The 15,682-nt window shown below is 35.8% G+C and overlaps 1 protein-coding gene across 2 annotated transcripts; it reads left to right on the top strand.

Moving 5' to 3' along the window:
* Nucleotides 1-8,049: 8,049 nt before the first annotated feature.
* On the top strand, nt 8,050-14,635 carry EMB2804 (tubulin folding cofactor B). Of its 2 annotated transcripts, none has more exons than XM_085718561.1 (8): nt 8,050-8,428; nt 10,311-10,599; nt 10,692-10,810; nt 10,909-10,970; nt 11,414-11,455; nt 12,699-12,832; nt 12,957-13,026; nt 14,351-14,635. In XM_085718561.1, the coding sequence occupies exons 2-8, from the start codon at nt 10,343-10,345 to the stop codon at nt 14,396-14,398; spliced, it is 732 nt and encodes a 243-aa protein (XP_085574687.1). In that variant the 5' UTR covers nt 8,050-8,428; nt 10,311-10,342; the 3' UTR covers nt 14,399-14,635. The 2 variants fall into 2 exon arrangements, with proteins under 2 accessions (XP_085574687.1, XP_085574684.1); XM_085718558.1 differs by having other exon boundaries at nt 8,098-8,428; nt 10,906-10,970.
* The last annotated feature ends 1,047 nt before the right edge of the window (nt 14,636-15,682 follow it).

Here is a 15,682-nt window from a genome sequence, read left to right as displayed (position 1 = left end):
GTGACTTTACACGACCACAACCTTGCACTTGTATGTGTTTTAGGCGGTGTTTGCTACTTTGTCTAAAAAAAAAAACTAATTGATTCAGAATTTTCCTAAAAAGGTTTTATACGCTTCTCCCTTATAAAATGGAGACCGTCTTTTAAATTCTTATTTAATATATATATATATATATATATATATATATTTAAAAATAATTATTATACATGGGACTAGCTGTTGTTGATTATTATTATGCACAGAGTCCTTGTGAGCTTAACTCAATTGGTATGGACAATGCATAAGATATGCAAGGTTTGAGGTTCAAACTCTGGTCACCACAATTTTTTTTTTATTATGCACAGAAGTTGTAGTTGGCTAAAAAATTTAAAATAATTTATATACAAGATAAGTTGTTGGTGATATCAATTTTAAAATTAATTATTGTGCATGGAAAAAGTTTGCGTTGTCGACACGAGAATAGTGTTGTTAATACAAATTTTATAATAATTCTGACACACTTGATAAGCTCTTTTTTTTTGAAAGATACACACTTGATAAGCGGGGGTTTGCAGCACCGGGGTTTGCACTTTGGTGACATTGGTAACATTGTGTCTATCTTTCTCATAGCTCTTCATTCTCTCTAATGATAATACATTTATTTTAATCATTTATAGATCATTCTCTTTCATGAAAATACATTAATGTCACCAATGTTATTAACATTCAATGTCATCCAAGTATTTTTCGACAAGTTGTTGCTAATACAAATTACAAATTTTAAAGAGAAATAATATTTGTATACCAACTTTAGTACAAATTTTTATCTTACTCACAATTGTATTTTTATTCTCTCTATTCCTTTCCCTCTTTCCTTTTCTCTCTATTGTTTCTAGCCAATAAGAAGAGAGAACAAGAAGGTTGTCCCATTGCTAAAATAAAGGTTGTCGCAAAAATAGTTGCAAAATGGTTATACAAATATAATTACTCAATTTTAAAATGGTAATATTGATTTGTTTTATACCTTCTATGGAGGATTAGCTCTAGCTAATCCCCAAATAGTGTTTTAAAAACCGGACCGGACCGGCCAGTCGAACTGGTTGGACCAGGAACCGGAGGGGTAACCGGTTCAGTCCATCTATTGGATCGGTTATGCAGTTAAACCGGCGTGACCCGGTGTGAACCGCTGAAAACCGGAAAAAAAAATCGGTGACCCGGGGGTTTCTGCAAACCGGCCGGGTCAATCCTAGTAAGGATGAGGAGGCGAAAAAAAAAGATCTGGATTGATAGAAATGGCGAAACAGAGAAGATGTAAAGAAAGGAAAAACAAACGGCAGCTCTAGATAAATACTTGATAGGAAGTTGTTATATTGTCACAGAATTTGAATACATGCCATTCACACAATGAAGTATATGGCTATTGTTGTTGGAGTAAATAAGCAATTATCCCCCCTGAAATTGTAAGTTTTGTCAATTATCCCCCTGAAATTAACAAAACTTCAATTACCCCCTGAAATTGCACAACGTTAATCAATTTACCCCCTCCGTCAAATTTATCTGTTAGTGAACATAATGTTTTGCAAATACCCCCTGATGTTTTGCACTTATGTGCAAAATGCCCCCCGAACTTGAAAATTTATATATTTTTTTTCTTAATTGGATGAAGGAGCATGATTCCCAAAGCTTTGGTAAGCTCATGCTGGCAGCTTGTTATTTGTGAATGATGAAACACATTGCACATACAGTTAGAGAATGGGGGGATAAATCCCAAGCAGCTAGCTGAGATCATAGTAATGAAGAAATGGGATCTGAAGCTATAGTTAATGATGGACCTGCAAAGGATGCACATTTTGCTTCAGTTTTGGCTCCTAATCATGTTCATGTCGCACTGGATAAGGTCTCAGATCAAGTCTCAATTTCGGCTCATCATGCTTCTGAAGATGTAAGAGGCATTTTTTCCAACCGCCAATCAGTTTGTGTTTCAAAGAAGAGATTGCAGCGGACTTCTTCTTGTCCTCCGGGAAGAGTCCACAATGTGTCGGCGGGTCCGTGGAGTTTGGAATGGGCACATAAGCACAAGGATGTTGTGATTGGAGACACTTCACTCTTGGATCCTAATGTTTCCAATAAATCTTCAGCTGCTCGCAAATTCACACGGAAAAAGGGAAGCGGGTTCCTTCGTCATTGTGCTCATAACTTGAAGCGTATAGCGAGGCTATCGGATGAAGACCGTAAGGAAGTTTTACGTGCTTTGCGTAAGACTCATAGGCGAAGAAAGGTGGCTTCGGTTGCATCCAAAGAGAAGGTAAATTCTTCTGATAACTCCTCTGTAAATGGTTCTCAGAATTCAGTTAATAAAAATGACTGGACGAATTGGTTGGTTCTCCATGGAGATTCTAAGGCTTTGTCAGATGATGTACGGGATGTGGGAAAAGTAGTGGGTTTGCATTTTAAAGGGGATAAAAACAATCCGTTTGATGTGCTGTCAGGTATTGGAAGAAAAAATAAAGAGGGTGATGGTAATGGGAAATAAGGTTGAGTGTTGGTGTGAGGAGGGGAGAGGGGTGTTGGTGTGGGGGTGTGAGTGGTTGTGATGAAAATCATTTCTTGGAATGTAAGGGGTTTAGGCGGTTTTGAAAAAAGAAGGGAAGTGAGTCAGATGGTGAGGGAGAAAAATCCTTTTATTTTATGTTTACAAGAGTCAAAGTTGTCTGTGGTGAATGATTTGGTTTGTAAAGCTATTTGGAATGATCAAGCTGTCAATTTTTCTTATCAACCTTCCATTGGTGCTTCGGGAGGCTTAATTACTCTTTGGAACCGTAACGAAGTAGAGGTGTGGTTTTCTTTTAATTTTGAACATGTTTTGGGTATTCAAGGCAAATTTGTGAAGACTGGTGTGCAATTTACTCTCTTAAATGTGTATGCCCCGTGCGATTCTAATCGCCAACAACTTCTGTGGCATAACATCTCTGTTCGGTTGGCATCTTTAATGGATGAAAATGTTTGTGTGTGCGGTGACTTCAACGCGGTTCGTGTTCCGGAGGAAAGAAAAAGTGTGGGTACCACTGTACATCAAACAAGCAGCGCTGTTTTCAATAATTTCATTGATGTTAATTGTTTGGTCGACTTACCTCTTCGGGGGCGCAAGTTTACTTGGTATCGAGGGGATGGGAGGTCGATGAGTCGGATTGATCGGTTTTTGTTGTCGGAAAATTGGTGCTTAACATGGCCAAACTGTTTTCAGCTAGCCACTACGCGAGGACTTTCAGATCATTGTCCTATTCATCTTTGTATTGATTGTGCTAATTGGGGCCCGAAACCGGTGAGAATGCTTAAATGTTGGGAGACTTTTTCAGGTTATAATTCTTTTGTCCGCGCAAAATGGAGTTCTTTTCATCTGGAAGGCTGGGGAGGTTATGTATTGAAAGAAAAATTAAAGTTAATAAAATTAGCTTTAAAAGAGTGGCACTTGCTTCATTCTAAAAATACTCCGGCAAGAATCAATTCTTTATCGGACCAGATTGCGAAAATTGATGTGAAGGGAGAGACCTCGGTCTTGTCGTTAGAGGAAATTGAACAGTTGCATGGTTTTTCAGAGGAATTGTTTTCTCTATCTCGGATTAACTCTAGTGTTTGTTGGCAACAATCGAGGCTTCAATGGTTACGCGAAGGTGATGCGAATTCTAAGTTCTTTCACACTTTTATGTCCAGTAGGAGTCGTCAAAATTCTATTCCGTTTATTCTTGTGGATGGTGAGTTCGTTGAAGGGGTTGCCAATGTTCGGACAGCAGTATATAATCACTTTTCTTCTCATTTTCAAGCTCGCAGAGTCAGCCGTCCGAGTATGGAAGGGTTAAATTTTCGTTCTTTATCTGTTCGTGAAGGGGTTGATCTGATTAAACCTTTCTCTCTGGAGGAGATTAAAATTGCTGTGTGGGACTGCGAGAATTTTAAAAGTCCTGGTCCTGATGGAATCTCTTTTGGGTTCTTAAAAGAATTTTGGGATATGCTGAAGGATGATGTGTTGCGTTTTTTGGTGGAGTTCCATAGGAACGGGAAATTGGCCAAAGGAATAAATAGCACTTTTATTGCTCTGATTCCTAAGGTCGATAGCCCTCAATCTCTGAAAGATTTTCGCCCTATATCTTTGGTTGGTAGCATGTATAAAATTTTGGCAAAGGTTCTCGCAAATAGGCTACGTTCTGTTATTGGCTCTGTTATTTCTGATTCTCAGTCGGCCTTTATAAAAGGTCGTCAGATCCTAGATGGGATTTTGGTGGCTAATGAAATTCTAGATGAGGCCCGTAAACGGAAAAAGGAACTGTTACTCTTCAAGGTGGATTTTGAAAAAGCTTTTGACTCCATTGATTGGAACTACTTGGAGGAAGTGATGTTGAAAATGGGTTTTCCGATTCTTTGGCGTAAATGGATCAAGGAATGCGTGGGGACGGCCACAACATCGGTGTTGGTAAATGGGTCTCCAACAGATGAGTTCTCTTTCCGTAGGGGATTGAGGCAAGGGGATCCTTTATCTCCTTTCTTGTTTCTTCTCGCGGCGGAGGGATTTCACGTGTTGATGGAAGCTTTGGTTGATAATAATATTTTTTCTGGGTATAACGTGGGTACCTATAATCCGGTAGTGGTGTCACATCTTCAATTTGCAGATGATACCATTATTTTATGTGAAAAATCTTGGGCCAACATCAGAGCTACTCGTGCCATTTTATTGCTCTTTGAAGAACTATCTGGTCTAAAAGTGAATTTCTCTAAAAGTCTTCTGGTTGGAGTGAATGTTCATGGGTCGTGGTTGTCTGAAGCGGCTTCGGTTTTGAACTGTAAGGTCGGTACCATCCCGTTCATGTATCTTGGTTTGCCAATTGGTGGGAATGCTAGCCGGTTGGATTTTTGGGAGCCCCTTATACATCGTATTAATTCTAGATTGTCTGGTTGGAAATCAAAACACTTGTCCTTGGGAGGTCGCTTGGTTTTACTTAAGTCTGTCCTGTCATCCCTGCCTGTTTATGCTCTTTCTTTTTTCAAGGCTCCGTCAGGTATTGTATCCTCTATCGAATCTATTTTTAATAATTTTTTTTTGGGGGGGGGGGGGGGGGGGGGAGTGCAGACCACAGAAAAATCATTTGGGTTGATTGGAAATCTATTTGTCGGAGTCAGGAGGTTGGTAGTTTGGGGGTAAGGAGAATAAAAGAATTTAATTTAGCGTTATTAGGAAAGTGGTGTTGGAGGGTGCTGGTGGATAGGGAGAGTTTATGGTTTAGGGTGTTAGCGTTGCGGTATGGGTTGGAGGGCGGTCATCTGAGAGGTGGTGGTCGTGATGGTTCTGCGTGGTGGCGGAGCATCTCGGCTTTGCGAGCGGAGGGGTGGTTCCATAGTAATGTCAGTCGTTCTTTGGGTAACGGCACTAAAACGTTGTTTTGGACGGATGTTTGGGTGGGAGACGTGTCGTTACGGGATAGATTTAGTAGGTTGTATGATTTATCGGAGCTGAAGACGGAGACAGTGGCATCGATGAATGCCTTAGGTTGGGAAGTCGATGGTGATGCTTGGCGATGGAGGCGTAGGTTGTTTGCATGGGAGGAGGAGACGGTAGGGGAACTTATGCTTTTACTTCAAGATGTTTCTTTACAGGTTCACAGGGAGGACAAATGGCTATGGAAGGTGGACCCATCTTCTCTTTATACAGTTCGAAGTGCATACTTTTCTCTCATTGCTCAGGTTCATGTTGAAATTGCGGCAGCACCTTCAATTTGGCATAAGGACGTTCCATTAAAGGTGGTGCTGTTTGTGTGGCGTTTGTTTCGCGATCGCCTCCCTACTAGGGATAATTTACATAGGCGGCGTGTTATAGACTCTGATGCTCAATCTTGTGCTGGTGGTTGCGGAGTGAACGAAACATCCACTCATTTATTTTTTCACTGCAATCTTTTTAGCTTGGTTTGGAATCACATCTTTCTCTGGCTAGGTGTTGTTACGGCTATGCCTCATGATGTAACAGGTCATTTTACTCAATTTAGCCATCTTGGCGGTTTTTCTAAGTCACGGCATTCAATTACTCAGGTTATATGGTACGCGACTGTGTGGGAAATTTGGAAGGAAAGGAACAATAGAATTTTTAATGCCAAAGCTAGCTCTATTTTGCAGGTGGTGGACAGAATTAAGCTGTTAACTTTTCAGTGGTTGAAGGTGAAGTTTGCAACTCTTCCCTTTAACTATCATGGTTGGTGGCTTAGTCTGTTCACTCTTCTCGGTATAGGCTAATTTGTTAGTACTTTGGTTCATTTTGTGGTGTAAGCCTTTGGTTTGTAATTATTTGCTATCCTTGTATTGACTTTGGTGTTTCTCCCTTGGTACACCTTGTGCCAGGAGGAACCCTGTTGTGGTAATATATTCCATTTTAGTCTCTTCAAAAAAAAATGATGGACCTGCAATTTATTTTTATATTACCTATTGGTCTTAATTGTACAATGGTTCAAGTTGCACTTGTTCTGTCTTGCTTGTTATGGACTCCAAACTATAAGGATACATTGTGCTGCACATCTCTTGATGTTTATATTTATTTATTCATCTTGCAAATCTTTAACATTCCATCTTTTGAGCATGATTCCCAAATCCATGGTAAGCTCCTGCTGCCAGCTTGTTATTTGTTAATGATGAAACACATTGTACATGCAGTTAGATTAGATAACTGGAGAATACAGCCCAAGCAGCTAGTTGAGATCACAGTAATTTGAATCAAGTATAGAAGAAAAAAATATATAAATTTTCAAGTTCAAGGGGCATTTTGCACATAAGTGCAAAACTTCAGGGGGTATTTGCAAAACATTATGTTGACTAACAGAAAAATTTGACGGAGGGGGTAAATTGATTAACATTGTACAATTTCAGAGGGGTAATTGAAGTTTTGTTAATTTCAGGGGATTAATTGACGAAACTTACAATTTCAAGGGGGTAATTGCTTATTTACTCATTGTTGTTGTTAACAAGATTAAGGGAGAAGGTGGCGGCTGAAAGCTTTTGACAGTCTGCTAGTTGCTTACGCTTAATACAAGCAAAAGAAACCCTACATAGTAAAATGTCAACATTACCCCTATTTGTGGGCTTTTTATATGTTAGATTAGATTTTTCATGCCGGTTCTTTTTAATGTTTTTAGATCCTTGTTTAAAATTGATAGTTGGCTATAGCTATAATATGTTGGGTTAATATGCAACCCCATAAATCTTCTTTTTTGAGATACAAACCATATATATTTATCTCTTTTTTTTTTTTTTTTTTTTTAAGGAATCTCTTTGTAAAAATATAAAACACACAAATGTATATATTTTTTTTTATACGAATAAAGCACACTTACGTTTTTTTTTTTTTAAGCCTGCACACTTGTGTTATATATATATATATATATAGGGTTATGTTACAAGTCACCCTTTGGTGGTGTCTTTTATTAAGTCACACCTTAAGGTGTGATTTTCACTTTTTAGTTATAATTTTGATAAAAGACACCTTCCTAAAAGTAAGTTGGTGTCTTTTCGCAAATGCTCATAGAATAACTTGATAAAAGACACCTTCATAAAAGGTGTCTTCTATCATAACCCATATATATATATATATATATATATATATATATATATATATATATATACATACATAAAAATGATATTAAATTAAATAGGGAAAATGATACAAAAGTATAATTAATTGACCCAGTAATTCAACCTGTGACCCAGTACTCTGACCCGGTTCGATGACCGGTCCGGTTTTTAAAACTATGCCCCCAAAGCTTCATTTGTACTTGACTTGTGGTTTTGACAGGTTTTTTTGGTTATTCCGCTTTTTTATTGAGATCTCATATGGTGTGGTTCGATAGAAAAAAAATAAAATAAAAAAAAACCACCCCATATTATTTCAGCAAACTAAAACCGGTTTACAATTTTATTGAACCGATTTTTCTCAAATAATTTATTGAGATCTCATCTGGTGGTTTGATAGAAAAAAAATAAAATAAAAAAAACCACACCCCATATTATTTCAGCAAACTAAAACCGGTTTACAATTTTATTGAACCGGTTTTTCTCAAATAAAATTTCACACCTTTCTTCTCTTCTGTTCTGACACGCGATTCTCTCGTTTTTTCAAAAACACGATTCACTGAATTTTTGAAACGCGATTCTCTCATTTTTCAGAAACACGATTCACTGAAAAGGGCTTAAACCAAACACGATTCACACCTTCTCTTCTTTTTCTTCCTAGCTGAAATGCGATTCGCAACAAATATGCCAAATAAAAAACGTGATTCGTAACAAACGGTCCCCAGTTCTCGACCTCTATACCGAGATTTAGGTTTTTCCTTGATTTCCGTTTGACGCATTGCTCAATTTCTCTCCGAGATATCCACTCCTCATAGGCGCACAACGATCCACTACATTGATAGAAAAAGTAAGTAATGATCAGCATTATGATTTTTGCAATTAGATACCATCTCTCATTCATATTACAAATGCTTAAATTTGATGATTTTCAATGGTGGAGTGAAAATTAGAAGTTGTTCTTTGAAGTGGGTTTCCTCTCCTAGGCTTGAGTTATAATTGATATCTTTATGTTGGATTAATGGGTACTGTGATTAGTATCAGAAATTAAGTTATTTTCATGAATGATAATTTCTGGAAATTGTTGTTGAAATTAGAATTAGGATGGATTAGTGTGTGGAACTAGAATTATAGTTATACAAATTCTTTAACTAAGCTATGCCTAGGAACATTAAGTAATTAATAGAATGTCAAAATTAGACTTTGTTGAGTTTAGTTTTCTATATACCCATATGAACCTTCAGCCCACATATATATATATATATATATATATATATATATATATATATATATATATATATATATGTATGTGTGATATGAATGAATGGATTAAGCTTAGTTACTATGAAAGATCAAATTCTGTTTTATGTTGACACTGATGCCTACAAATAGATTTGTTTTATCTTGTTATATGTCTCTGCAAATTATGCCATAGACTTCGAACTTGGGTAGTCTAAAGACAGAGAAAAAGAAAAGTATTTTCTTGAGAGGTACATTGTGAAATGAATGACAGTTCAACTATTAAATCATTTTAGAAATATGTCTATATTGTTCGTACTGTTTTGTCTGAACTGTTTTGGATAGGTACAATAAATGTTTAACAATAGTTAAACGCTCAAATTTCTACAGGTTGAAACTGTCAGTTGTTATTAAATAAAATAATGACAAAATTATGCTAATGGTATAGGTGATCATTTTTTCAGTGTACTTGAACCATTAGTGTTTGCTCAGTTAAATTATGATAAAATTGTGAGGCAGCTCCGGTAAAGTATTGTTTATTATGGCCCTGTTTGTTTCATTTTTAAGTGTTTGTTTAGGATTTTTAGAAAAATCATTTTATCAAAAAAATCTATTTTGACCCTAAAATGAAAAGCTATTAGGATTAGCTTTTCTCAAAATCTATTTTTTATTTTTTTAAACAAGGAGGTAACATATGTACAAGTTATAACTCATTTAAAAAAAAAAAATGGATTTTTATGGGTAGTAGGCAAACAAAAATAACTTCAGATTTTTTTAAAAATCTCTAGATTCTTGTAACACAAATTCTGTTTTTTTTAAAGCTGAAACAAACGCACCCTATATCTAACGCTTTACCGGCAGGTGAATACTATTGAGTACCCTCACGCCTGATAGTATTTACAACAACTAAAACAACCAAGATAATTAATGTGTGTTCCACCTTTACTTTTGTTCATGACTTATATTATTATTGAATTGTAATTGCTGAACAATGTTGGTGGTCAGTTGACAAATTCAGGTTTATAATAGATATTGTTAGTGATCACATAACCATTGGTTATTTATTGTGGACTAACTTAACATGCAATATTATAGTTAGTTAGTGACTGATATTATGGTTGTAGTTCGAGAATCCACTAAGACAAGTAGGTCTCTTCCCACTCCTTTTATTTTTCAGATAGACAGGTGAAGTTTATTGTGGACACAAGGGTTAGCTCTTGAAGAATAGACTTCAAGACTCGTGTTTTTGGATTTTTTTATGTAAACGTATGGATTTTTTTTCATGTACATTTTGAGAATTGTATCTTGTTCTCGAAAATAAGACAAGATTATTTTAATTATCTGGTATCAGTTGTAACATTTTGTATAAAATTATAGAAAAATTATACAGGATGTTATAATATTGCTTTTGATTTAATAACCCATTTTGATTGAAGTTATATATGATAATATTAATAATAATTATTAAAACTAGTTTGTACTTGTTGACCTAGGGACCTGGATAGTGAGTGAATCAAATTAGTAAATGGCATCGAGCTTACAAAAAATCGAAGGGGACGAGTCCGTACTATTGCGCGTTACTCATTCTAATCTCAAATCATTCAACCCCGACATTCGCTTCTCCCTGCAGCTCACAGTGGAAGCAGTCAAGGACAAGCTATGGAAAAAATGTGGTACTTCTGTTAACTCAATGCACCTCGAACTCTACGACGAACTTCGCAATAAAATCGCTGATCTCTCTGATCATTCCAAACTCCTTGGATTCTATTCTCCCTTTGATGGGTTAGTTACTTTCTCTTTTTCTTTCTATTTTTATTTTATTCTTCATCAATTGTTTAGAGTTTTTACTTTTTATTCCTTGTGGACCGTGGCAGGTTTCGTTTGCACGTCATTGATCTTGATCCAGCGTCTGTTACATCGGGTGGATGGTTGGAAGATACTTCTTTGGTGGAGAAATACGAAATTTCTGAAGAAGCCTATAATAAGCGAGGAGGCATGTCCCTCTATCACCTCATTCAACACAACTTTTTTTTATTTGTGAAAACTGGTTCTTGTAGCTTATTATATATTTTTTTCATTATGCTATAGCAGACACTTTCAGAAAATATAGGGAGAAATTGACTTCGCATGCTCCATCGACTATTGACGCAAAGGTAAGCATTTCATTGACTTATCCTGGCACAAAGTCATGCTTTGTTTGGTAAAAAAATAGCGGATAGCTGATAAGATAGTTTAACAGATGAGCTTTTAGCAGATGACTCATAAACTAGCTTAGAACTGATAGCGGATAATCTAACTGATTGAATTTGTAGTGTTTGTTATATAGCGGTTGAAGTAGCCTATAAATTTAAAATGATGTAAAAAAAAAGGTGTATTCAATTAAGATTGCAGGAGTAAAATCGAGATAAAAGGTGATAAGCTATAAGCTACTTGAATTAGCTTATCAAAATACGCTATAAGCTAGTGTGAAAATGATAGTTTCCTAACGGTTTTTTTTTAGTCATGCGAGTTTATTAGCTATAAGCTTTAAGCCATATGCTCATGTCCTTGCTTTTGGGTAATGGACACTTTCACTGATTTGGCATTTCTCGTGCAGACACCAGACACCGACATGGAAGACATCTGTGCTAATATCAAGGTTTGTTAGTTATCATTTTTATGTTTTATTTTCTACTACGAGCATAATTGTTGTATAGGTTATTTTAGTATAGTTTTCAAAGTTATAAGGTTTAGGTTGATAAGGAGGAAAATTGAATAAAGATACAATTCGAAATGCGAGGTTAGATTGATAGGAGATTTGGATAGAAATTTGAATGAAGTTGTGGGCCAGCTGAATCCAGATGGAGGTAATAGGCCTAATTTGTGGAGAGTGCACCACATGAAGATATTTAAGAAGAAGGATGCTGAGCTGGCATAGCAGTTGGGAAGCGTAAAGTATTTATTAGGTGGAATCTCAGAACTGCTTTATATATCTAACAACAAATAAACTTCAAAAAGCCTTCATATAATATGGGATTTAAAAACCATAGCAGGAAAGAGTAACCATGAATTAGATGCAATAAGCAAGCTGAGCACTGTAGGGAAGATAGCTTGGCGAAACAGCTGGAATAAAGCACAAGACAACCTGAATGTCCTTGAAATCGTCAAACTGTGATAATTTGTTTAACTTTTGCTTGATGAATTTGGTGAAAACTTGTGATTTAGTACAACAAAAGAGCTGGTTTTGATGAAATATAATTAAGGATTTTCAGTCAACAGAATAAATGATAATATTTAATAAAATAAAAAATTGCTTACGGTACATCATTGTAGCATCATTTGTTTTCCACAATGACTTTTTCATTTATGCCTATTCCCTTGAAGAATGAATGAAAGGTGTATTTGGTTAGTTTGGTTTCTATTGAAACTGCTTAACAAGAAAGATTTAGAGGGGGATTAACTTGAACGTGTAGTTTGGATGGGATTAACATACACCAGATAGCCTGTACGAATCTGAATGTTTTTAGCGGTTTGAATATAATGTTTTGCTAGTATCAATTTGTATCAACTATCAACTGCTAGTCATATAACAAATGGGTTTGACTAAAGATATGTTATCGTTTTCTAGCAGTATACTGTAGGCTGTAGCCTCAGTTACTTGAATATTTATTTTTAGATGCATCATGAATTGGACTTATTTTTTGGATCCTTCAATCATGAGTAGTTTTCTTTGGTTCTTTTAGTTATGGTTCATATGTTTTTGCAGTTTTGCTTTGCTGTAAAAGGGATATATAGCATATTTTGTTTTTCCAGTTATTGTTATGTCGATCAATTCGTCTGGTGTTTCTGAATTGAATCTCTTTGAATTTTTTTGTGGTTGCTCCAATTTCCAAAATATTAAGGTAGGATCCAGGTGTGAAGTTGAACCTGGGGCAAAAAGAGGTGTTGTAAAATTTGTTGGTCAGGCAGAACCACTGGGTCCTGGTTTCTGGGTTGGAGTTCAATATGATGAACCCTTGGGCAAACATGATGGCATGTAAGTCAACCAACTCATCAGTCATCATGCTAATTCCTGCTTTTAGCTATTGTGTTCTGTTTTGCATTCAAAAACAGCAATTATGCCTACATTTATCTCAGAATTTCCCTTGGTTATGTTACAGGGTCAAAGGAGTACGTTACTTCCAATGCCCTCCATCTCACGGGGGAATAGTTAGGCCGGAGAAAGTGAAGGTTTGTTGGAAATCATGTAGTAGTCCTTAGTATCAGAATATTTTTCATTCATGTTTTTTTTTTGCCTGATAAAATTAAAAGGAAAAATACGATGACAAGGCCTCCTGCTTAACACAAATAAAACTGCTTAACACAAAAATAAAACACAATGACCAAGAGCAAAAATAACTTCATACATCCAAAAGCCTACTCTTATCCCAAATTTAATGTTGTGCTGTACTGCTTTTTCCTTGCTAACTGCACACACCTGGGCTCCATTTGGGAGCTTGGAGGAAAGGGCTTTGGGGAGAGGGAAAGAGAGGGAACAGAAGAGAAGTCTTCCACCTTATTTTAGAGTGATTATGTAGAGAATAATAAATGAATACATATGATTAATATATTTTTAATTTTCAGAGTATTATAACATTAAATTGATTTGAAGAATTTTTCAAAACCCTCTAAATCCCTCTAATATTCTCCTGCAATACCTTTTGAGTTCCTCCAAATTACGGGGGTTTTGTATTATGAAGTAAATAAACTCCCATTCAAGTTGGGGTTCTATCCTTCCTTATTTGTTCCTTTCGTCCTTTTTTCCAAAGTCCTCCCCTACCCTCCTAAACAGACCTTAAAGCATATTATCATTTGACATAGCTTTAATCCCATTGGCTGATTTTCTTGGGGTAGATGTGTCTGTTTTGCCTCCAGCCATTAATTTTTTTAATATTTCGCATAGCAGATATTTTTTAATGTTTCTGTTAGTGATATTGTCTAAACAAATATCTGACATAGTGACATCAGGGACATTTGCAAGATGCAACAAATTTTGTTGCTTTGATGTACATTGTCCCTCAGCATGGCAACTGAAGCCTATGTCAAACATCTTAGTTCAAAACATGTAAATGGAAAGTAACAGACATCACATTGTCCTCAAAACATGTAAATGGAAAGTAACAGACACGAAGAATGAAACCAAGCATTATGCTTTATGAGGTTCAGGATAAAGACCTATATGATATTAAGTTTGACAATAATATTGACATTGTCGGTCATGTTCTTCTCCGTCAATAATTATTTGGTTTTCAGATTAGATAGTTGATATTTTCCTTTCACGATTCTTTAACTGAACTGGTTTTGAAAAATCGGTATTTTGAGTTCATCTTTGAGCAATTACGCTTTTATGGAACTAGCAAACATCAGACTCATTGAAATATAATACAATAAGGCAAAGGGGCAATTTTAAAAGGTCCTATTTCTGATTAGTGGAGAAAAGTATCTTTAATTTCATATCTGATAATATTTGTCCAAAAAACACTGATTTTTTGTAATCTTTATAAATTCTTCCCAGGTTGGTGACTACCCTGAACGAGATCCCTTTGAAGAGGATGAAATTTGAGTCTTAATAAGGAAGCTGCTTTTAGGTGTGCAGGATTTTTCTCTAGTGTTTTTCCTGTTGTAGGATTCAAACATTAATTTGGCAAACTTATTTTTATTGGCCTTCCAAGGCAATGGATTTATGTAGTCAAAGATAGTTCATCTGCGGTTTTCTACTGTTTGCATTTGTATTGTATTACCTTGTGTAGAAGGAAAACATGTGAAAAAAGTTGCATAGTTTATTTCAAGGGTTAAATAAGAGCTGCTACGTTAAGATGGTTGTTCAATAGGCCTCTAAAAATTGCTCGCATTTTTGAAAGAAAAAAAAACTGATCGGGAATTACGACTCGATGGGGGTTTACACCCAAAAAAATCAATCTGGAGTTACAATTCGATCCATAGAGCAATTTGAGGGGCCTGTCGAACAAGAAATATTAGGTTGACTTAGTTAATAAGAAATTAAGTCACCCGTAAGGCTAGAGTTCAATTCCGGCTGATGCGAGGACCTGTAAATACTTGTGCTATTTGAGTCTTGCCTTCTCCAACCTTGCTGAATCCCAAAGTTTTTTTTTTTTTTTTTCTCTTCATTTTTCTCTATATTTGTCTACATTCTCTCTCCTTTTTAAACCTAAAGTAGAGAATCCGATGTTAGAAATCTAAATCCACTACTTTCCTACTTATTCTTTTGGACTAACCATTATTTTACATATTAGATTTATTTTTTGGAAAATGCTTAATCTCGCGACATGCATTTTCCCGAAAAGTTCACGAATGGCAATAGAGAAGATTTTTTGATATGCAGCGCTTTTTTAGTAAGCATTCACAAGTGGCAAAGCGGTTAACTACCCATGACTTTATTTACTTTAATGAAAAAGAATTATATACTTATAAAAAAACAAAATAGATTATTTCTCTCTCTTTTTTTCCGTGCATCAACAATTTTTTGTTTTTTTGTCAAGTAACCTAGTTACTAGAACTTACACAATTTAATTGTGGAGAAGTGGGGTGTCCGAGGTTCGAACCCCGACCCCTGCATAAAACATGCAATATCCCTACCAATTGAGCTAAGCTCACGGGGATGTGCATCAACAAAGTTAATAGGCACTTTAATAAAACTTACGATAATTGTTAATAAATAAAAATTATATACTCCAAATCATGGATGATTGTCTCTCTATAATTGAGCCACATGTATAAATGTAAGGTGGATCTAAAAGGTGCAATGGTAATATATAGTTGAAGAAACATTTGAGTGTAAATGTGGCTAATGATATATATACCTGGTAGGTGTGGTAAAATCCAGACT

The sequence above is a fragment of the Medicago sativa genome, chromosome 1 (genome assembly GCF_051527215.1).
Source record: "Medicago sativa cultivar Bolivia chromosome 1, Bolivia_mono, whole genome shotgun sequence".
Classification (NCBI taxonomy): Eukaryota; Viridiplantae; Streptophyta; class Magnoliopsida; order Fabales; family Fabaceae; genus Medicago; species Medicago sativa.
Note: the sequence above shows the minus strand (reverse complement) of the source record. Positions and strands in the feature narration are given on the sequence as shown.

What these genes read in the sequence shown, in the direction of transcription:
- EMB2804 (XM_085718558.1), top strand. Translation starts at nt 10,343, where the DNA reads ATGGCATCGAGCTTACAAAAAATCGAAGGGGACGAGTCCGTACTATTG. An exon ending in AGCCTATAATAAGCGAGGAG is followed by an intron (nt 10,811 to 10,905) that starts GCATGTCCCTCT and finishes ATTATGCTATAG; the next exon opens with CAGACACTTTCAGAAAATAT. An exon ending in ACATCTGTGCTAATATCAAG is followed by an intron (nt 11,456 to 12,698) that starts GTTTGTTAGTTA and finishes CAAAATATTAAG; the next exon opens with GTAGGATCCAGGTGTGAAGT.